Genomic DNA, 23653 nt, shown 5'->3' on the forward strand with positions numbered 1-23653 from the left:
AATCCTGATTTTACATGGTATTCTTTCATAAATGAACAACAGGTTTGAGCAAGTGAGTCCTCAGAGAAAATGTGATTGAAGCCCACGGTGCTAAGAGTTTGTAATCCCTGATGTGTGTCATTCTTGTTCGCTCAGGGCACTCTGAAGATCAGCCTCCCCTACAGCCCAACCAAAACACTATCAGTCAAGTCCATCCTAAGGTGAGAAGTGCAGCCTGGAGGTCTAAGCTGACACAGTTATTCTTGGTTATCTCATGCTGCTGCTGAGACATAAAGACATGCATACAGTGTTGCCAGATGTGACTTACACCAAATAACCCAATCAGAGCCTCAAATTTCCCAACTGCCTTAAATGAAACAAGTTTCTAATGTCCACTGAAGATAGATATGTTACACTTTTATTGAGGTTAAGTGTTTGCGACCAAGCAACTTGTGTATGTTATTTTAACAAAATATCATCTATACTGTATATGGAGATCTAAAAGAAGTTATACGTTTTTAACTGTCCAGTAGGGTACGATATTATTTTGCTAAAATAAAATACAGACACGCAACTTGGTCTCAAAATATGCTTGCCAACAGTCCAGTCCATCCAACAGTAAACATACTTATCAGTAATGGGCATTATTGTGTTTGCCCACATGACAAGTGCAAGAAGAAAAATTTGTCAAACTTCATGGTTTCTGCTTTATCAGAATTGTAGGTGAACTCAAAATCATGGTTAAAATAATGACACATCTCCACTACAGTAAGTCTTTTAGATAATGTTACTTACGTAAAAAGTCACTTACATGATCATATGTAACAGCTTTTTACAAGGCCTTTATTATGTAGTGTAGGTAAAATTTATAATTTCAATGGGAAAAACAATTTTAGCGTAGTTATGAGGAACTGAAAAGTCAATTGGGCTAGTAATGGCTATTTTCACTGATTAATCTGCAGATTATTTTCCCAATTAATAGATTAACCATTTTGTCTATAAAATGTTAGTATATCGTGTAAAATGCTCATAATTTTACAAGGCCCAAGTGGATGTATTTATATTTTTTGTTTTGTCCAACAGTCCAAAACGATATTCAGTCAACTGTAACATATAATAAAAAAGCAGCACATCCACACATTTGAGAAGCTGGAACCAGAGAATATTTAGCATTTTTAGTTGTAAAAAGACTAAAACGATTCACCAGCTACCAATATAGTCGCTGATCAATTTTCTGTCGTTCTTCTAATTCATTAATCAGAGCAATTGTTTCAGCATTAGTTATCAGTCATTGCTTGTTGGCCTGCTGTTATAGGAGAGGAATGGATTAGAATGTATTCTAACTTTTGATTAGGGGAAATAAAACATCCCACATGGTACAAAAAGTAGCCCACATCATCACAAGCTGTCTTATTTTTACTACTTTACCGACCCAATCATATCAAAGAAGCCAAATTGCACGGAAAACTGCCCAGTTTGACAACATTGCTCCTGTAGTTTCACTGCATGTTTTAAAAATCCCCTGTATCAGTTCTCGCTCATTTTTCTGTGTAACCCTTTGGGCTATTTGTCTTCCATCGATCCTAAACACTCCGTTCTCTTCTTTTTTTTCATTGCTACTTCATTTACTCTTCCTTTTCCTCCTCCTCCTCTCCTTACTACCAGTGCAATGAACATGGACAGGTTTGAGAAAGGCCCCAGGGAGATCCTCAACCCGGAGATTCAGAAGGTAAGACTAATGCCAGAGCATTGGCCAGCTCTTAAAGAAATGTTGCACAGGTCCATTTCATGCCAGGCCTGATCAGCGGCACCTAAACTGTATAATATCTTCAGGCTGTGTCATCTCTACCTGGAGAATTGGTCTGTGTGATCCATAATTTTTGTGTCCTTTTTCCTCAGGATCTGCTGGTGTTGGAGGAACAGGAGGTATGGGATGACACTGCTTTCACAGTACAGTTTAGCTTATTCATTGATTGTTTTTTGTAGAGTTCTGGCATTTGTTAAGAAATTACTTATTTTATGCCCTTTTGCTTGGTTTTCTTTTTTTTAGCTTTCCAGTCACATTCACATACATACATACATACCAAAACAGATACCTGCTTTTTTGATTCTTTATAGATTTTGTTATCTGGTAAAGGTCTCTGCCATAATCTTGAAAAACTATTTTTAAAATTGTCTTAAATCTTACAGGAAAATTGTATTAAATATATCTCAAACCACGTACATTCTAATATGTGCCATCTTCATACATTTTTATATTCTGTTATGTAATTGCACAGTGCATGCTATTAATCCTGTCTTCATGTTGTATAATTACTCTCTCTGTGTATCTTTGTTCTAAGACTGATAATTAGCATTTAGGATTACCTATTGTGTATATGTTGCACCTTTTTTTACATTCTCTGTGTAGATTTCTTACAATATAAGCACTGTATGTCAATAGAAAATAATATTAAATGTAAATTTTATTGTAAATTGTTGTATTTTATTGTTATTGTAAGTAATTTCATAATGTGAACCCAACTATCATTTTGTAGGGTTCTGTCAACTTTAAATTTGGTGTCCTGTATGCCAAAGATGGACAGCTCACAGATGACGAGATGTTTAGCAATGGTAAATCCCTCCATACTCAACTTTTTTCAGTATCCAAACCTATTAAAAGAATTGATCGACGTTTTGGGAGAAACACTTGTCAAAAGTTAGAAGATTGAATTAATTGTCATATCTGTCCATTCAATATGAAGCAGGAGGTAGCGGTTTAGGTGAGCATAAAAGACTGGGAATGGGGAAATAACTTGCCTGGTTCTGTATAACGACTGCCTACCAGCAACTCCAAAGCTCACTTAATAACTTTTTGTATCTCATTTGTTTACTGCACCTAGCCAAGACAAACAAATGAGATAAATGTGTCATATTGACAAATGTTTTGTGCAGATTCAATAAACAAAATACAAGTCAAAGTCAGCTTTCTGGACAATTTCGCCACATGTACCAGCAATACAGAGGAATGAAAAGGAACAAAGAACAACTAAGATGCTATTTTTGGTTAAAAAAATAACAAAAAACAAAAAGTACTCAAAAACATAAAGTGCAAAAACAAACAGCTACATAACATTTTAATGAGCCACCTTTAGAGGCTTTTCTAGTTAGATTATGTTACTTTTGGACAGAGCCAAGCTAGCTGTTTCCCTTTGTTTCCAGTCATGCTAAGCTAAGCTAAGCAGCTGCTGGTGTAAGCTTCATACTTAGGGTACAAATGTGACAGTGGAATCAATCTCATCTAACTTAAAGAAAGCGAATAGGTGTATTTCCCAAAATCTCATATATATATAATATATATATATATATCCCTATATCAAAATAGTATATACAGCAATATAAGCTATCTGCTCAAATAAATGTCCTGTGTTTGTTTCAGAGACGGGGAGTGAAAGCTTTGATAAGTTTCTCAGTCTGCTGGGTGATTCCATTACGCTGCAGGGATGGGCAGGTTACCGCGGAGGGTTAGACACCAAGAGTAAGAGATCTCACATCGGCTGAATCACATTACATTAACATAATTTTAAAGTAAAGGCCTTTAAATATGTTCGTCTTTGTGTCTCGTGTCTCTTTTTGCAGATGACACTACAGGAATTAAGTCCATCTACACAGTGTATCAGGGCCATGAGCTGATGTTCCATGTGTCCACCATGTTACCCTACTCTAAAGAGAACAAACAGCAGGTGGGTTTCTCTGTGTTTAGTTAGTTTAGTTTTCTCCTGTTATATAGTTATTTATTTTTAGCCACACTAAAGGGATGGCAATGTCAGTTGGTCCACTACTATGGCCCAGAATGGAATATCAACTGGATTGACATGAAATTTGATTCAGACATCCGTGATCCCCTGAAGATGAATCCTACTGACTACTGATGTCCTTTTATGTCTCAACAGATTCAAATTGAAATAGCTTGACATCAATTAAATGCTTTGACAAGGTTTTTTTTTACAGACGTTCATGGTCCCCAGAGGATGAACTCTATAGATCTTGGTGATCCCTTGATCACCACAAGGTTGACATTTTGAGTGTATATAATGTACTATGGGATAGATTGCAATGAAGTTTGGTACAGACATTCATGTTCCCCTGAGGATGAATTGTAATAACGTTGGTCATAATTTTAATTATAATACTTTGTTTGATGTTTAAATACGTGCATAATGTATTAAATTCCCATTAGTCTCAGCTGTACTTTTAAGCACTCATTAGAAAATGTTAAACTAAGGTGGTGAACATGATAAATGTAATACCTGCTAAACATTAGCACACCAGAACACTGACTTTTACATTTAAAAAAAAATTAGGATTTTTTAGGGGCATTTTTGCCTTCTTTATTAAATAGTGACAGCTGCAGAGAGAGACAGGAAAGACGAGAGAGACAGCTAAGGGCCCCGGGTTGGAATCGAAACCCCGGGCAGCTGCAGGAAGGAATCAGCCGTAATGGTATGTGTTCGACCAGATGATCCACCAGGGTGCCCTTGGTATTAGACAAATTGCAGAAACAGGTCTTCATCTCGCTGTCATTTTTTTGAGAAAAGACTCCACTTTAACAGTGTAGTGATATTAAGCCAGAACAATGGCAGCCAACAGGACAAAATGTGCTCACTTTACAAAGAAAAGGAGACTGTTACTGTTGCTCGATTCTGTAATGCCAATATTAGTATTAGTATGACTTAAAAGGCCTGGTGCTTTGCAGATCTGACACATAATTGGATTTCTTACTCATCTCCCATCCAGAGTGCAGCCATATGAAAGAAGAATATTTCACACCTGAGTAAAGAGTCATTCTGCAATGTAAAGTCAGTTCAGCTTAATTGGTGAAGTTGTCATTTCACCCCACAACCCAGAAGTGCTGTAAAGAAAAGCATCGTTACAATTTTGCTATGTGTATAGCCTTCCAGGTAGTGGGGATAAAAAAGTTCATCCTGGGGATAATGCTAGAAGAAATTCTATGTGCTGATTAAAATAAAAAGGACGATTGTTCAGAGGTAAATTCATAGCCGTCTGTCTCTTAAATCAACTGGAGTGAATGGATGAGCAAGTTCATTTGGACTTGATGGAGCGGCAAGCCAAAGGGTTGTGGTTGTTGAAATGTCTTCTTCTGGAACAGAAATACAAATAAAAATATATAAAAATAGAAATGGCCAAATAAACCGGTGGGACAGGAGATGTGCTCGATGTTGCTGCCTGTGTTGAGATCAAAGACTTGAAATTATCACTGCTTTTCATAGTGTTTTTAAGTGTTGAGAGATTGGAAAATCTTTGCTGTTAGAATGACACCCTCTTCCACACACACATTTCCCCAACATAGCAGCCTTACCCAGTACCTCATCAACAGAGTGATGCAGACTACTTCACTTAAGATGCTATTATTAATATTTCTATGTTAACAGTGGATGACATGACCTCGTAATGTGAAACACGTTGCTCGTAATGATATACCCACAGAGATTTATCTCCTGACTCTACAGATCCCCTCAGCCCTACTGAGTGCTTTAGTGACTTTCAGCTAATTGTTTTGGGGTTTTTTCAGTGCGCAGCTTTACTGTTCCAATTTACTCTCACCGCTCTTATTAGCGTAGTTTCTAAACTCTATCGACAGCTATTTTAGTGACAAAGTTCATATATATGCACTTAACACTAGCTTCCCTGCACCAAACAGAGCATTAAGCAGCTAAACAGCCAGATATATCACCCAGGAGTTAGTGTAGACCAGAAGTTTTCAACCTGTGAGGTGCATCTCTCTATTGAGAGACTCAGTCATAACTCAGTCAAATTTGAACACAGACATTATACGTATTTTTAAATTCATTGTTGCTTAGACTTTCCGAGGATATCGATATTGCTGACTATCTAATGACTAATCATGACTAAACATCCAGAAATCTGCTTAGGAATCATAGATAAAAGATGCTTATAACCCTTTTACTTGCCTGGGAATTATCATATTTTTAACTTTTCTTCAGTATCTTAAAAACATGTCACTATCCTCTAATAGTTGTCTTACATGCATGGGTACATTGCAAACCAGGACTGCTTTTAGGTAAGTCGGCATACTTTTAATGGTGCCAATTTACCATAATGAAAACAAATATAGGCTGAAAAATTGGGCTCAAGTTGTAACCCACAGTAATAACTCACTCAATCCATGGCAATGAGCGAGCACAGTTGTCTCGACAGTTCCCCCTGGTGTAGACCAACAGAGCTAAAGTGAGAGTGAATATTGTACTTACATTTATTAGGTGCACACATACACGACTCCTTATGAATACTAATTTTGCTCTGTGTGTGCTGGATGGGCAAATAGGCAGTTGTTTGCTAACTAATTAGCCGTAACAACTTTATAAGGTGATAATACATCAATGTTGTGTTTACAGTTGTTGCTTTGTCCCTAAGTGACCTTAAAATCAATAATTGCAGGTTTAAAGACGATTTAAAGACAGTTCCTGGAACACATGAATCACAAGGTACCAAGGTTAAGATGCTGTTTTTTCCTCATCTTGTGTCTCTTTGGCTTGTCCCCTGGCAGGTGGAGAGAAAGAGACATATTGGAAATGACATTGTTACCATAGTTTTCCAGGAAGGGGATGACGCGTCATCGTCCTTCAAACCGTCAATGATCCGATCGCACTTCACCCGTATCCTTCACATAGAAAATAATTGCCAGAGAAATGAAGTGGTAATCAGCAACATGAACCATGTTCAGATGAGCTTTTAAACACATATCACTTCGGCCCTCTAATGAAGATATATATATATATATATATATATATATATATATATATATATATATATATATATATATATATATATATATATATATATATATATGGGTTGCTCTTGTGTTTCCTATATAATATGTTTCCTTTACTTCACTTCACTTCCAGATATTTTTGCATTAGTTAGGTATAATAGCCAGAATGACAGTTACAGGTGAGTGTTTTGATTAATACTGTGGTTTACGGTTTCAGTCCAGACTGTGTAACAGCTGCTTTTGACTTTCACTACCTAAGAAACTCACTTTAGTTCTAACTGCTATGTCCTCTTGGTTTCTGTGATGTCCTCAATTAAAAAGAGTAGTTGGCTTTACTTTACCATACTGTTGGATGTGCTCTTTCATCCACTGTAAGTGTAAGAGAGATGCTATATATCTGCTCCTTGTCACAGGTTGAAGATATTCTCAGAGGAGAGTGTTCCACTGTTTGGACCCCCTCTCCCTTCTCCACCTGTATTTACTGATCACCAAGAATTCAGGGACTTTTTATTAGTCAAATGTAAGAAAAAAACATTACAATATATCATTAGAATATAGCAATACATTTGCATCATTCCGATGTCGTTTTTTTCTCTAATCTGATCTTGCTTCATCTCCTGTAGTAATCAATGGAGAGAAAGCCACACTGGAGACGCCAACATTTGCCCAGAAGCGCCAGCGGACCCTTGACATGTTGATCCGCTCGCTCTACCAAGACCTCATGCCTGACCTGTACAAGGTACAGCTGAATTGCTGACCACCATTTTATTGTAGAGACCTGCTCTTGTCCGTTCATGGACGTACTTTTAGGCCATCCAAGTAGTCTGCTCCTTGTCACTTCAGTCAGTGGCAGCGACTGTAGCTAGTGCTGAGTTGTGAGCTGCTATATTCCACTGCAGCCTTCTGCCTCTGCATACTGCACCACACTGGATACTACTGCAATGCTGACTTTCTCAGCAGGGACTTTCTCAGCAGGGCTCTCTCTCATCACATCTCTTATCACTTTTCTTGTTTCCATTGTTTTTTATTTCACTCCTTTCAATGTTGCTCCTAATATGACAATTAACTTCTGCTGTTCTCACCCCCTGCCAGGGTCAGTCTCTTAAGACCCCTTTCTGCTTTCTTTTCTCCTCTGTATGTGTGGTGTATGTGTGTGTGCGTGTGTGTGCCACATTTTGGATGTTGGTGTGCCACGTTTAGGTTCCTTTTTCTCCCCAGAACATGTTGAACCGGCGGTCCTTCAGCGACGTGCTGCCTGAGTCTCCAAAGTCGGCACGCAAGAAGGAGGAGGCACGGCAAGCCGAATTTGTCAGAATAGGCCAGGTAACAAAGTAATAAACACGCAAGCACACACACACAGTATTACCAGCCAACCATGGCTCTGCAGTAATATCCACATGCGCACCAAACCATGATACACACCCAGACAATGATGGGCACACACAAACAGCATACATGGACACACCTGAAGAAACCTAGATGCACATTTAAACACAGATGTTGATTATTGCTATCATTAAGTATGATATCAGCAGTTAGCATTTAGCTTGTTATAAATTTGCATTATATATTCACATTTTGTAACTGCCTCAATTAAATTAATATTAAAATAACACAATAAATCATGTCACTTTTATGTGCTGTCTATTTCATTCATTCACTATATCATTTAACTGATTTGTCACCACTTAAAGGATTTTTTCAAGTGTGTCTTCCAACAAAAACTGTTTTTATAGCCAAAGTCAGTCCTTTTTCCAATCTCATACTTGCTAAAAGAACTTTAACTTTACCCACCAATTTGCCTCATCTTCTCTACAAATTGAGCTTTACCATCTTACATTTGACTCTAGCTGAAATTCAAATATAGACTAAAAAGTCTAGTCTTGAGAAATGTAGTGGGCAGTACTCCTTTTCAGCCTTGAGTTGTGTCTGCAGGGATTCATTTCATGCTGCATACAGGCCCAACAGCATCCAGTGATGAGGTCAGGCAACAGGTTTGTAGCATGATCAAAAAGAGGGCAAGAAAAAGTACACTGAGGACTCCACCACTCGCTGCACGTTAAGCTCATTGCTTTGAACACACTGTAATAACTGAAGGCGACTAAGATTAGTGCATTATCAAGTCAAACTTCTCTCATCTGAACTATAGTGAATGCACAGTAAGATTAAAATGTTCAGAGAGACAGAGTAAAAAAAATCAACTTGAAACTAAAACTGAGGGAGACAAAAGTAGGATTTTGAAACGTGAGATGGATATTTTCAAAATAAAATGTCCAACACAGGTTCTTAAGATCTGTTAGGTGTAAAAAAAACAAAAAAAAAAACATAATGCTTAATTATTATAGGCATATGATAAGCACAAAACTATCATGTACACAAATGATATCATGGAGAGCATTTAATACAGCAACTCACTTTTATTATGTTTTCATGCTTTAAAGCACAAGGTACAAAAGGCCGTGTTTGGTGTTAACTAGGGAAATGACCGGAGGATGTGATACTGGTTTGATCAGCTTCTCTTATGAAGAACACTTAAGATTAGTGTCACAATTAGTGGTGTGGAGGCAGGTTGGAGGACCCAAACGCAGGACACAGAGCGGAGCAGGTATAGTTCAACGGGGGTTTATTGAGGGAAAACAAACTAAAGGCGAGCACACTTACTGACAGAGTGGCTGGTTAACAGAGTCCAAAAAACAAGGTGATTCTAACAGAAATCCAAAAGTACAGGGAGACAAGACAAGCAAGGCTGGTTACAGGCAGGCAGAGAGTTCACGCACGACAGACTGGGGGGGTAACATGAACAATGACCGGACAAAGACAAGACAGAAACACCAGGTATATACACACACACACACACACACACACTAACACACACACAGGGACTAACGAGCAGGGCGGGAGAAACACAGGTGACAGACATGAGACTAACGAGGCAGAGAGAGAGAGAGCAGAGGAAAACAGAGAGACTTGACATGACAAGCAGACCTGGGGCAGAGTGAATAAGCGACAACACAGAAACGCACACATGTTACAAAATATCAGAACACAGAACTAGAACACAGTACAGAGCTTAACAGAGAACACAAGACCCGGAGTAAACACTAAAGACATGAACTAAAGTACAAGACTAAGAACATGACATGGAATCAAAGACCAACTAAATAACAGATAACGAACTGACCACACAATAACTCAGAGGAACTCAAAACACAACAGACTATATAGCAGATACTGGACACTAGATAGGACAAAACCCAAAACTCAACATACTAAGGCAGATACTAAACTCAAAAGTGCAACACAAAGGATGGCCAACCGGCAGAGCGTGACAATTCGAGCTTTGAGGTGCTTAACTCACAATGAGAAAACATTACACAGATTTCCTGTCATTTGCTGAAAAACATGACATCCGCCCATACACACTTACCTACCAGCACCAGTGAATTTTTAAATTTTGAGACAATGACGAGCCAAATCGAGAAACTGCGGTTGTTCGAGTAGCTACAGAGATTTTGAAAAACTAGCCTCTTTCATTTATGAGCAAAATCTGTGACTCTTTTTACTCTGAGCCACAGTTCAGTAGTCATTACCAGGCTGATGTAACAATCTTATACCTCTGTTCTGGGTGCTGACGTAACTATAATTACACATGAACAAAGTCTGAAAACACAAAGAAGAAAAGTGTGTAAAGAATGGGATATGGTGACTGAAATGGAAATAATTAGTTCCAGGTTTGTGAGATAATAAATCTCATTTGGACAAATATGCAACCTGTTGGGATGCGATGTACCTGACAATGTTTCAGACTGCCTCAACTTAAACTAAATATGTTTTGATGGTGTCCTAAAGCCCCTGCAGAAAATGTGTCTGTAAAGAAAGTCTTACAGGACAGACAAATATAATGTAAGTACAATGAATCAGAAATTACCCTTAAAAGTCCCTTTACCATCACAAACCAAATGCAAAACAAGATAAAGTTATTAATCTAAATGTTCCTATGTATTAATAGCTCAAAGGCAAACCCTCTCTTAGGGTTCCATACATATCACGTCAGGGTTTAAACAGGTGCCAGATGTACAGACTAACCACCTCCTACAAAGCTACACTGGATTCCGTCACAAACTGATTTCAGCATTTTACTGATTGCTTTTAAAACTTAGGTAGGTCGAGTTTATAGCTCGATTACCAAATTTGTTAACCTCACAAAGCCCAGAGTACAACCCACAAGTAAAGCTGTAAATTTTTCAGTCTACATTGAAAATAAACACCTATTACGTATTTGCCATCACAGCCGTACACTGTGGAACAGACACAGGCACATTTTTTTGGATTAGTTCTAAAGATACACGTTTATGCTACTAAAGCAATTATGTCTCTCTTGTTTATTTAGTTTGTTATCTGTATTTGCTAACCATCGTTCTTCTTCATGTCAATGTTTTGTGCCTTTTTTGTCTTGTTTCTGTTGCTCTCTGCTTATAAACACAAAGTCGATGCAGCAACACATAGTGCTGTAATGCATGAAAACATAGGAAGGTAGACGAGTTGAGATATTGATTATTCAGTTTTTGCAGAGACAAGGCATTTGTCCTGAACTAAACCGTCTCTCTGTATGTTCATTCATTGTGTGATGCACATTATACACAATGATTTCATGTTTTCATGGATGCCTGATAGGTCAGAATATGCATTTTGTAAATGGAAATTTTCTCACGGATGGCACACTGCACTGCTAAGCCATTGTACTGTTCCTTGGTACTGATTTCATTATCTCCAGTTTGCCAGTTTATGCAGAGTTGTGAATAGAAATGCCCGGCTGTGCAGCTTGGAGTGGAAATTGTCAATCTGATCAGATGGTTGCTGCTTGAGCATTTGAACAAATTGTATTCTATTTGAAACTTAAAGCAATTACACCTTTTATTTAATGTTTTATGACTCGGTTTTTTTTTTACTGCTGCCAGCCTGTTTGTCCAGATTCTTTCCACCGCGGTGAGCTGTCGTCACAGTTCTCAGTGCCTTAATAGGCATGAAAATATGAAACAATGGCAGGCTAGTTAAATATTAGTGATCAAATACAAAGTACATAATTCAGCGATCTCAGACCACTGCTGTCCTAGTAATGCATTTACATGCGTGATTCACATGCTTGGTCCATGATTTAAATGTCTTGTCCAGAAGATGGTTAAATATCAAGCACATTATTTATTTTAAGACCAGTAAATTTACGTACTCACTCAATGCATGCAACCTAAAGTGAAGTGAACAAGCCAGAAGTGATGAAAAGTAGCTAAATACATATTTGCTCAAGTATATTTAGGCTATTTATGTTATTTCTTTGTTTTTTTGTGACCCAAATAGAGACAAGCTTGTAGTTGTCACGTTTTAAATGTCAATGAGTAGTTAGCAGTTTCACCAAACTCCTTAGATGGTTTCAAGAACCAAAACATTTCATTTTAAAAAAGCTAATATTAGAGAAAATACAACTTTCTGTGTAGCAGAACTAATATTCACATTTATCATGTGACCCTTTGGAGGGAGACCAAACCCTCGGTTGGAAACCCTGGACTAAAATATCAATGTATATAAAGAAGTTAAATCTAGCTCCACTTCAACCGGCAACAACAGTAAAATGCTTCTTAACAGCTTTACATCAGTATTAACACTGATAATGTCATATATAATTATATATCAGTCACAGGGGCCATTTTGTGCAAAATTAGCACCTCTACTTTTGAAGCTTTAATTACATTTTACTGGTAATATTTCTGTACTCCTACTGTAAACGCAGGATCTTTACTGTTTACTTGTACTGATGCATTTTTGTATTACTTTAATACAGGTAAATGATCAGTACTGCAAGCCAAAGCATACATTGCTGGATGTCTTTGTTGTGTGTCATATCTGATGCCATTTTGTGTTTAGGCTCTGAAGCTGAAGACTATTGTGAGAGGAGATGCCCCAACTAGCCTTGTTACCACAGGCCTGTGCAGAAAAGAGGTGAGGGCATGTCGTTGAGACATTTCACTGCAATACATTTTCATATAAACAAGTAATTTAATCTCTTACTGAAACTAAAAATGTTATTTTACTTAAACATTTATTTTCCATAACAGCTTATGAGTCAAGTAGAGCACGACCAATAATGTTTTTTGAGGCCAAAACGTATCCATATTTGAGAGATTAAAATATATAGAATATAGAATATATCTATATATATATATATATATCTTTTTTTCCCACATAAACACAAAACATAAAGAAACATTCCTGAGAAAGAGCTCTTATCAAAGTGGTTGACAAAGAATTGTGACCAACACTTTCTAATGGAGACAATGTTTCTAAGTTACCTAAAACATATCTTTGGCATCTCTGTACTGCAATTTCTTGCATGTATAAAAAAAAGTATTATATTTATATTTTGCCATGTATCTGTATGTTTGCATGTGAACGTATGCTGTAGCCATGGGAGTCCCAGTCATTCTGCAGCACTTTCCCCTATGAGATCGTGTGTGCTGACTCCTGGGGTCAGTCTCTGCTCGTTGCCACTGACGCAGCGGGGGTTATGCTTCTGGATGGTGAGGTCATCCGTAATCAATATCTCCCTATGTCCTCTAAAATAAAGCCACCCATCCATATCCATTCAATATTGCACTCAGCAGAATGCCAACAGCTAACATGATGAATTTAATGATGTTGTCCACGTTTCAGGCCCTGATCCAGCTTTGCCCAACGCTGGTGAGTGTCACGCAACCGATCCTTCTGCTTCTTGCTCCGAGGAGGTTTTCCAACAAACATTACAACCTCAGTTCAGATTTTACCCGTCTTTTTATTGTGATTGTGTGTGTTGTGTTTCAGAGGCACAGGCTCTGCCCCCCGTGCAGGTGTTTGACAAAACCATCGTCTTGAAGCAGATGCACGTTCTCGAACCTCAGGACCTGCTTATCACCAGGGCTGACAAAGGTAGGCTTAGACTTTAAGAAGAAGGAGGAAACTGCTTAACAAACCCCGATACCCTCCTCCCTGCACAGACTGCTTCCCCTGGATCCGTGCTTTGTCATCCCCTCATTAATTTTTTTTTTTTTTTTGCCGCAGAGCAGTATTTACAGCATACCTTCTTTCTCATTATTCCCATTCCTCTCCCTTAATTCACCTCTGTCATCTCTCTCAGTGTTGATGAGTACATACTTACCCTTTCCACCTCCATTGTCCCAGTGAACACATTGATCTCTGGCTGGGATCTGGGGAAGCTGACCTATAGAGAACCAATCTCTGTTGTGTGTGTTTGTGGGTGTGTGTGTGTGTGTGTAAGTGAGTGAGTGTCTGTTTATCCTTCAGGACAAGATTGACTTTGAGAGAGTAGCAGGCTATAAAGGACTGAGAGAAAAATTTAAACATACAAGCATAAAAAAAACACCACAAATACCATATACAGCAGGTCGCTGATTGGTTTCATGTTTGCTTCAACCAGGAGAGCTCGTAATTAATAGCCATGCAGATGATTAGCTATCTCTAATATTGACAAAGGGGGATGACTTGGTTTTGATAGTGATTATGTGGTGGCAGCGCAAGCATTTGTCACGACTGTGTGTGGGCTCTGATGAAGCTTGTGAGAGAGCATGAGCCTTAAGAAGCCTTCTAGTAATCCTCCTGCAGTAAAACACAATTATCTGGCTGTGGGAGGATGCTAAAAGAGAGATGGCAAATTAAAAGCAACCTTCGTGCGAAACAGAAGTGACTTTGGTTTTGTTTCCAGGGAAGGATGCTCGGATCTATGTGTTCAGACTTGGCACGCTCAAGAAAGGCCTGGAGGAGAAGCAGCTCGTCAGAAGCAAGTGCGACAGTCGAGAGAATAAACTAGAGAAAACTAAAGGTATGACACGGGGCATGCAAGAATATGCATAGGGTTGCACACGCTGCAAATCGATTTCCAAATCAAACAAGAAAAGTATTCAGTAATCTAGAGAAATTTATTTTAATTCAGCTCAATTTTGAACTTAAAAGATAAGTTCACAATTGTGTGTGTCCATATCTACATTTAAACAGAAATGAATGAACAGAAAAAAAAAACATTGAATTAGTCTAAAGCAAGATATTTTGACCTTTTATGAAGGTTCTTTGTAGTGCAAACACACAACCTTTGACCTGCTGCTGGTATCCTTCCAGGTGTCTGTGGTGGGTGTATTGATCTGTGGGATGGTGCCAGGGAACAACACTTATAGCACAACACATGTCCGATGTACTCTCTATCTCTGTCCCCCCTCTTCCTTGTCCCAGGCTGTCATTTGTACTCTATCAACACCCACCACGGCTCCGAGCTGAGGATAGTAGCAGCCATCAGGAACAAACTCCTCCTCATCACCAGGAAACATCCACGTTTTGAAGGCTTCAGCGCTGTCGCCACGGGGCCAGACTCACCGGTGGAGGAGTTTCAGTACATACGGGTACAACAAACTCTACAGGAATGAGTGAAAATTAATGAATGTATGGAAAAATGAACTCACAAGTTAATAAATGAATAGGATAATTAAATGTTAATTCCATTTTAAAGCTCTTTTGGCATAAAAAGAAGATATTAGATATCCCAGTTATTTCTCTCTTCTCACATTCATGTAGTTGCAGGGGGGTGGGGAGAGAGAGAAGTGAGGCATGGATACTGCTTGAACGAGACAGGTACTTGCAGGGGTTCAAAAAAACAACGAGAAGTTAGTTATTGTATTTGGCCCGCTGATTTGGCCTGCTTACCAACACTGTTAGCAGTTGGAGCTGCAGCAGTGGCGGTGATACATAGCTCAAGGCAGTTTTAAAGTACCTTAATTGCTCCAATTTGCGTCAACAATTGTACTATTTATTGGAGTCAAGATTCTATTATATTAAATCTCAAGACACAGACATGATGCATAGTTTTAGATGCAGTGTTACTTGTGCTTTCCAAGGATATCATTTTCTCCAGTGTAATAGCGAATAAGCGTCCAATAAATCCACACAAAAAAACGCTCCTCATAACTCCAGAATTTGCCTGAGAATCATGACATTTTACTTTTTTTCAAAGTATTCCAGTGTTAGTTGTCTGTACACCCATGAGTACATCGCATAAATTAACTGCAAATAGCTCATTTGACAAACCTTTAATGGCTCCAATATGCCAAAATGTAAACAAATACAGGCTAAATAAATGGGGCTCATAGTTTTACTCACTGAACCCATAGCATAGACTTTAAACATATGAATATATAGACTGGCGATAAAGTCTATGATCCATAGCAATATCCCCCCAAAGAATTATGGGAATTGTAGTTCCAAAACTAAGAGGATGATTAGCTACCAAAGAAAAATAATTCATGTTGTACTACACTGTAATTTTTTTCTGTGAATGTCCCATCAACATGGGGAGAATATTTTACACAGACAAACTTATAAGTCTGTTAAAGTAATTAAACCCATCTGCGTGTGTGTGAGCACTAAGGTTCTCATGTATAACCCATTAGGAGATCTGTCTGTGTGACCCACCGGTGGTGATGGCGCTGGTGGACGGGCCGACGGGGGAAAATGACAATATGATCTGTGTTGCCTACAAACATCAGTTTGACCTGATCAATGAGAGCACTGGAGATGCCTATCGGCTACATCATGTAGACGCCAACAGGGTGAGGCACACATGCACGCACATACACATATAACCCTGATGGTTTTCTCATTTGCTTTCATGTGATGTTCGCTGAAGTTGAGCAGAACTGAGACCTTCAATTGGCCCAGTTAGTCGCTTTATTTACCTGCTGATTACCAGGCTGTTTGGTTGAATCAACAAGTTGTCATTCACAGCCTGCAGTTGGGGAGGAGAAATGAATGAGCAGGCTGGAGGATGAACAGCTGTTCTAATAAACCGTCTTATTCTGCTTTGACCATTTCGCCTTTGAAAGAGTAATCAAAATAAGAACAAACTGTGGTGGAAATATATCTTTTCTATTGCTTTATGATTACCCTGTGTCTTGAGGGTAAGTGACATGGCACTATTTGTTAATGCTGTTGTTTGCTTATTTCCACATTCTCTTATCTGACCTTTGGATCTTGTTGAAATGATTCCCTTAACTGACTCGTCTCTGCCTGCAGGTAAATTTTGTAGCAGCCATTGATGTGTACGAAGATGGGGAGGCGGGTCTGCTGTTGTGTTACAACTGTGAGTCTGTCTTTGACCCTCAACATTTAAGATCAGTCATTTGATTCAGATCCCTGTATCTGCTGTCAAAGCTGAGCATTAATGTTTGTACTCTGCCACTGCACCGTTCTGGAATAAAAATCATTGCACAGACTTCTCCAGAATATTAAGAGTCAGAGATAAATTATGAAAAAGCTGCCATCTGCTTTAGCTTTTGTATGCTTTTTTAAATGTCTGGATAATAGGACAAATAGCGGGGTTACAATAAAATTCATTCCTTGTTCAAAACACAGACTAAAAAAACAACAGTAAACAGAAGAAAGTAAATCATTTAATTTGAAAGTTGACCTGTTTCCTCTGTGACTCTTGCAGATATTTGTTCATATAAGAAAGTTTGTCCGTTTAACGGCTCCACACCGATGATCCAGTCCAACACCTCTGACTTCCACTTCAGCTGGAACCAGATGCCCAATGCTATTGGTAGGTTACCAGGGCAACACTGCTCGGGCCCCACCCTGCTGGCCTGGCCAGCGCTTGCCATCACCATGGGAACTCCATGTGTAGCCACAAGCCTCCAATTGGCATATGTTATTATTTGTGTGTGTGTGTGTCTGTGCATGTTATTATTAATGCAACAGCTGATGAAAAGTGAACACAATTGGTACTAAACCTGTAACCCTGCCTGCTCTGGGTTGCTGTGCATCCATTATGCCCTCTTTTTACACACACATACTCACAGATGCACTAAAATAAGCAATAACAAAATGTGCTGAGTAATAAAAAGTATAAAATGTATTAGAGAGCCTCGGTTTGAAAGCAATTGTTCCGTTACTCAAATCAATATTAGTAGTGACAAACCTACACTGTACTTACTCTCCGCTCTACAGAGAATTTCAGTGTCTTTCAGCTCATTAGTTTTGTTTTTACGACCGGTAACTTTAAAGTGGTCATATTATACTTACTTTCATGTTCATAATTTTATTTAGGGGTGTTTCCAGAATAGGTTTACATGGTGTCATTTTCAAAAGAAACACCATATTTTTGTTGTTTTGTATTTTTGAGTTGACCGCTACGTTTTACCTACAGAGTGAAGTATCTCACTTCTATATGATCTTTGCTGGGAGTTGCACGAGCGAAGTACCTAGTTAAGGACTACTAGCCAATGAGAAGCAGAGTAGGGCGGGTCCTGACAGTAAAGGCTAGACTACAATTGAATGGAGCTGTTTTCAAGCAGTTCAGGAGCAGTGTTTTCTGTGGGAGATGGTAACTCCCTTTGGGGTGGACTTTGGGCTTTTTCACTTTGCAAAACTATTACTTGCACAAAAAATATATATGTAACACAATAAAGGAAAAGGAAAAAGCCAAAAAACATTTCTTTAAATATTTGGTTCACTCTCACTGCTCTCATCAGCCTCATTTGCAGGTGCAACAAGCAGCTGTTTTCTCCAAAACAAAAGGCTACTCAGCCCCAAACGGCAGACAGAAAACGTTAGCGACTAGTTGGTGAACATAGTGAAGCATTTAGCAGCTTTAGAGACCGATATTTGCAGTGTTTGGAGTTAGTGGAGACCAATACAGAGCTAAGAGGAGAGTGAATACTGGACTTTCATTCAGCAGGTGGCCAGAAACATGCTCTGTATCTGCTGGATATGTATACACCTGAATGTGTAATCTATTAAATGTCTTGTATTGTGTGAGTTGGAAAACGTCTTAATTATTTGTTTATCCAGTGATGCCCCCTGTTGATCATTTGCTGCTCATTGTCTTTGTCTTTGCAGTTTGTGCATTTCCTTACATCCTGGCCTTCACTACGGACTCCATTGAGATCCGACTGGTGGTCAATGGCAACCTTGTGTACACAGCCGTGGTCCCGGAGCTACAGCTGGCTGCTTCACGGGTCAGTATGTTTGACAGCTTACCCAATATCATGTTCATGCCCTGCTTTTGTCAACAATGTACACTGCAACTTTGTAAATAATTCCTTTTTGTTTATATTTTGTTGTTTTATGTCCAAAACTGGGTGTGCTCAAACTTGGTTTCACTGTAGCGAGAGCCCTTTTAGCTTGTGAGTGTTCAGTGTTAGATGGCCCCACTCTAGAAGTCAGTTGTCTATAGAAGTAGCCGTCTCAGCTCTCTCATTTCAATCAATCTTTATTACCCTGGTGGGAAATATGGCTGGCAATCTGCATGGCTCCAATGCAATAATACACTCATAATTCATACACATAGATCATTTAAAGCAGACCACAGTTTCACCTGTCATTAAACAAATACTTTTTCCTCCTCTATCCCCATGCAATCTCTTTGTTTTTTGTTTTCTTTTTTCTCTCCATGCTTCTGCTCTCTATTCTTTTTGTCCCCTTTTCCTCTTAATATTTCCTGGCATCTTTACCCCTTCATCATGTCTCTGTATTGATCTAATTTCCTCTATATGTCCTTCTGTTTTTCCACCCACAGTCGGACATCTATTTTGTTTCGTCGGCTCCAGTGAGCTCAGCCTCCAACTGCAGTTCGAGAGACACCAGTTCCCAGAGTTCCCCGCAGACGCCCACTGGTTACGAGATGCCCATGTTCCCCTCGCCACTCGGTGATGGTAAGCCCCGCAAAGCAAAAGTATCAGAGAATGCTGATATAAGTTCTTCAGTACTTAGTTTTCAAATGTCAACATTGCCTGCAGACCTGTTTGACTTTGGATGCTACTGTCTTAGCCTCAGGCTCCAGATCCATTTACATGAACTTGTCTCAGCAGAACCCTTCATTCAAGCCGCAGCATTTCTCATTGAGAGTTCTTACTTTTTCACAGCTGACTCGTGCACTTTTCTAGGGAAAGATATTTAATTGCATTGAACTCTCCTATGATTATTACCTCATCCTCTGTATAATCACTGTATAATAATGACATAATTTAGTCTTATGACAAATGTGAAAATGTCCTCATTGTTGGCTCTATTCAGTGACACTGTGAAAGATCCAGATCATCAGAAAGTCTCCTTTCCATATCTTTTTTTAATTGTAACTTATATAACCGTAATGATTTTGAATATTTTAATACCCTTTATCTTTACACAATAGCTAACCATTTTCCAAAGATTTCTGATTAATCTCCAGGCAGGCAGCCTTTTGTTTCCATTTATTTCAGTACAATATGAAAATTTACCTGCATCCTATTGGTTTCAAATCTCTAGTAAAAACCTCTTATAAAGTATATGTGTTAGTATTGCTCTATAACATTAAATATTCATGGATAAATATGCAACAATCAAAGAGTTTAGGGGAAAACACATCCACAGTACAGTGATGCAGCATAAGCTCATGTGAAAACTTCTGCTGAGAGGTTTACATTCATGTAGAAGCACATTTGTCAGAGTAAGAAGCTGATTGAAAAAACATAAGAAAGGTAATTCATTACTGTGGATAATTCATTGTCTCTGTTATTTTGTCACTGTTCCATTTGCCATTACAAGGATACTTGGATAATCTCAGACATAATGTCATAAAGTCACACATTTATGACAAAAAAACTCATCATACTATTTTTCAGATATACTTGTGTTATTAAAGGTAATCTATTAAAAGCAGCATATGATAAAGAACTGCAGACATTTATAAATGACATGTGACACATGCTTTCAAGTGACTGTTGCAGTCCCTCATATCTGCTAAGTGTCTGAACATTCCACCTCTTCTCTTATGTCTGCACTGACTCTTGTCTTGTATTATTAATGATTAATAATTCAATTTACCACTTTAATCTTGAAATATTACCAAACTTCCCTGGCTCCGTACATTTTTTTTGATCTACAATGGCCCTCACACGCCCTCATAGCCCCGACCTCATTGGTCCCTACCCACATATAGTAATTTTCCCAAAATTGAAAATCGTTTTTTTTTTCATGAGATTTGTTGATAATGAGAAAAATATAGAATATCACCAGACTAATCCTTTCAAAAGATCCTCGACTCACCACTTTTCAAAACAGTCATCCATATAACCTAACTTTAATGCAATGATAACATGACATTGACAAAAATCAGGGCATTACATGTCTCCTGCAAATTGAATAGTTAAATGAATGGAGACCAGTGGTTGCAAGAGGAAGGGAGGAATCTAATCTAAAAATGAATGATATGGAAAATGGCTGTCAGTTATGTAAATTTGATTTGTGGTTAAAGGGCTAAAACATACAAACGCATGGTTATCATCCTTTGAATTCTTACCACAAATTACAAAAAAAGGAACAGACTAATCACCCATATACCTCCCACCACCACCAATATTCAAGGGACACAGTATGTGTCCTCAGAGGACGAGAATGCTTTCAAGAATGATTTAGGATCAATACGAGCCCCTCCCTCCATCCCACTTTATACTCCCTCCTCCATCTTTCATTGTGTATTTGACCATTTGGAGTCAAAAAATGGGGCTTATTTGTGATGCACAACTGAATGACATACAGGTTTGTCATTGAGCGTGAGCTAACACACTGATGGATTATGGCAATGTCAAACTTTTCGTTGTTCATTTTCGAGTTCTTAAAAGGGTCACAAAGTCATCCTCAGAGGCGTGCATGTAATTTTGAAGGACAAGGCTTGAGGAAAACAATTATTAAAATGTTGTGGTTGTGTGGCTGCTGTTGCACTATCAAGGCAGACTTTCTCTGTTTTCCTGAGGGGGGCGTGTATTTACAGGTCCCATTAAGGCAACAGGGAGGAAGGTTTGGCTGTCGCTGCTGCAATTAGCCGTGGACAAGCTTTATGCTTTTAGGCTGGTTCAGGTTCTCTCTAAGGGACTCTCATTTTCTTTCCTGTTTTAGCTGATTATGCATATGGTTCTGCGTCACTGGTAGTCGAACACCTCCACAGAGAACCTACTGTGTGCGTGTGTGTGTGTGTGTGCCCAAATGTATGTTACTGTGTGTGTTCAGTTTGTGTAACCCTCTTCTTCATCCCTGGTTCAGATTCTATACGGATCCCATATGGTACCAAGCTTTCCCTGTACATGTCTAAGGATGCTGAAGGTACTGCAGGATTCTCCCACAACTCGTTCTCAGCTCATGAAAACGCTCATAATGCTGCCCCACTAACATGCACATGCTCCCATGGTGTATCACCCTGTCTGCTCCAAGGCGGCATGTTGACTTGAACGTTGGTTGAATGTTAAGTGAACATTATGTCTTCCCCATCCCCCCTTCTGTCTTACCTAATTAAAGCATTAGTGCGAGGAGAGAGTGAGAGGGGGAAAAAGGTGATAGAGTGCAAAGTAAAAGGGGAGGCAGAGGAGATAACGTCGATCAAGGCGGAAGCGGTTTTAAAATTACAGAGGGGAAACAGAGGAGGAGATGCAGAAAAGGTATGCATGAGTGCCAGAGAAAAAGGGAGGGGTTGTGTACAAGCAGGAGGTTGGAAGAGAAGGAGGGAGAAAAGGGAAAAAGGGAAGGAGAAGACACGTCTGCCGCAGCATGATTTACAGATTGCACTGTCGCCATGGAGACTTTTGTCAGCCCTCTCTTCAATCCATAGTAGTAGTCCAAACAGCAGTGTTACAATCTGAGGGGTGGGGGGGCTTTATAGCAGAGGCTGAACAAGGGGGAGAAAGGTGGAAGGGGCGCTGACAAAAATCCCATCCTCTAACTGCCTGTGCGCCTGCCGTATCTGCACCTTGGGGAGGGTTTCATCTGATGTAATCGCATCAGTAATGTGAACAAGATTTAGTTACTGATGTGGCTGCTGGCCGCCACCTCCCTCCACTGGCTTAAACACACGGCACAGACCTGCAGCAAAGCAGATCTCTGCTCTGGAGAATTTGACTTAAATTAGTGCTGAAAACCCTAATATCTATATTTAATTCATTTGCCAGTGTGATGGAGTGTGACACTTCCCCTGGTCCAGAAACGCACGTGGAATATACTGACCTCTGTGGCTATATATTCCAAATAACATGCATGCTTCCCCGCATTTTGGTTTATTGCAATTTTTGCTGTGTGACAGCCTCGGTACAGGAAAGAGGATCTCTAACAACAGTAACACAGTGTACCTGTCAAACATCAGCAGTGACCCTCTATTTTTCTCCGTGGCTCTTTACTCACCTCTCACCCGCTGACATTTCAGATGAGACGGACCTCTTTGTGCAACATAGCCTCCACATTAATTCAGTCTCATCCATGTTACTACCGGCCTGCCTCAATGGAGCAGAGTGTGGCTGCTGAACTGCAATACTGCTCCCTGACGGCACAAATGGGCACTGCGCGTTGGCACACTGCAGCTTGAGCCATTTGAAAAACATCCATTTAATGTGGCCCAAACAGACTTTAAGAGTTTATAGTCTGCTGAATAATAGATGGCCTGCTATAAATGGCTATAACCGAACAGTTATATTACATTAGCTGTCTTTGGTAACGATGATTAATTTTAAGATCACACTTTGTTTCAGTAAATAGGACGATTAATCACTGCAGAGTGTCTTCATAGAATATGGAGGTTTGGTTCTATTGTATGAGCTCATCAACCTCCTGACTTGAGGTTGAGTGTGAGTGAGAAAGAGAGAAAGACTTTGGGTTTATATAAAGTCACAAAAAGGTTTTGGATATTTTAAACTACCAATCATATATATGTATCAACATTAGAGTAACAATTTTATTAAGCATATAGATTCATTTCTTACATTGTAGCCAGCCGTTTGTTACGATAAAAGAAAATCCAATTGCATAAGCTTGAAACTTGGTTGAGGTTAG

General features: G+C 39.1%; 1 protein-coding gene across 1 annotated transcript in view; it reads left to right on the forward strand.

Moving 5' to 3' along the window:
* The window catches only part of garnl3 (GTPase activating Rap/RanGAP domain like 3), a 75725-nt gene that overhangs the window by 47255 nt on the left and 4817 nt on the right, over positions 1-23653 (forward strand). The window contains 22 exon segments of the mRNA XM_038733596.1: positions 136-200; positions 1645-1708; positions 1879-1905; positions 2517-2592; positions 3398-3496; positions 3598-3701; positions 6548-6656; positions 6906-6951; positions 7186-7292; positions 7396-7511; positions 7991-8095; positions 12692-12766; positions 13230-13344; positions 13478-13504; positions 13625-13729; positions 14523-14639; positions 15044-15210; positions 16255-16413; positions 16877-16943; positions 17295-17402; positions 18701-18819; positions 19380-19515. Of these exon segments, the coding sequence (XP_038589524.1) occupies positions 136-200; positions 1645-1708; positions 1879-1905; positions 2517-2592; positions 3398-3496; positions 3598-3701; positions 6548-6656; positions 6906-6951; positions 7186-7292; positions 7396-7511; positions 7991-8095; positions 12692-12766; positions 13230-13344; positions 13478-13504; positions 13625-13729; positions 14523-14639; positions 15044-15210; positions 16255-16413; positions 16877-16943; positions 17295-17402; positions 18701-18819; positions 19380-19515 (2113 nt within the window).

This window comes from Micropterus salmoides, unplaced genomic scaffold (genome assembly GCF_014851395.1).
Source record: "Micropterus salmoides isolate LMB-PRFRI ecotype aquatic unplaced genomic scaffold, ASM1485139v1 Ms_hic_scaffold_20, whole genome shotgun sequence".
NCBI lineage: Eukaryota > Metazoa > Chordata > Actinopteri > Centrarchiformes > Centrarchidae > Micropterus > Micropterus salmoides.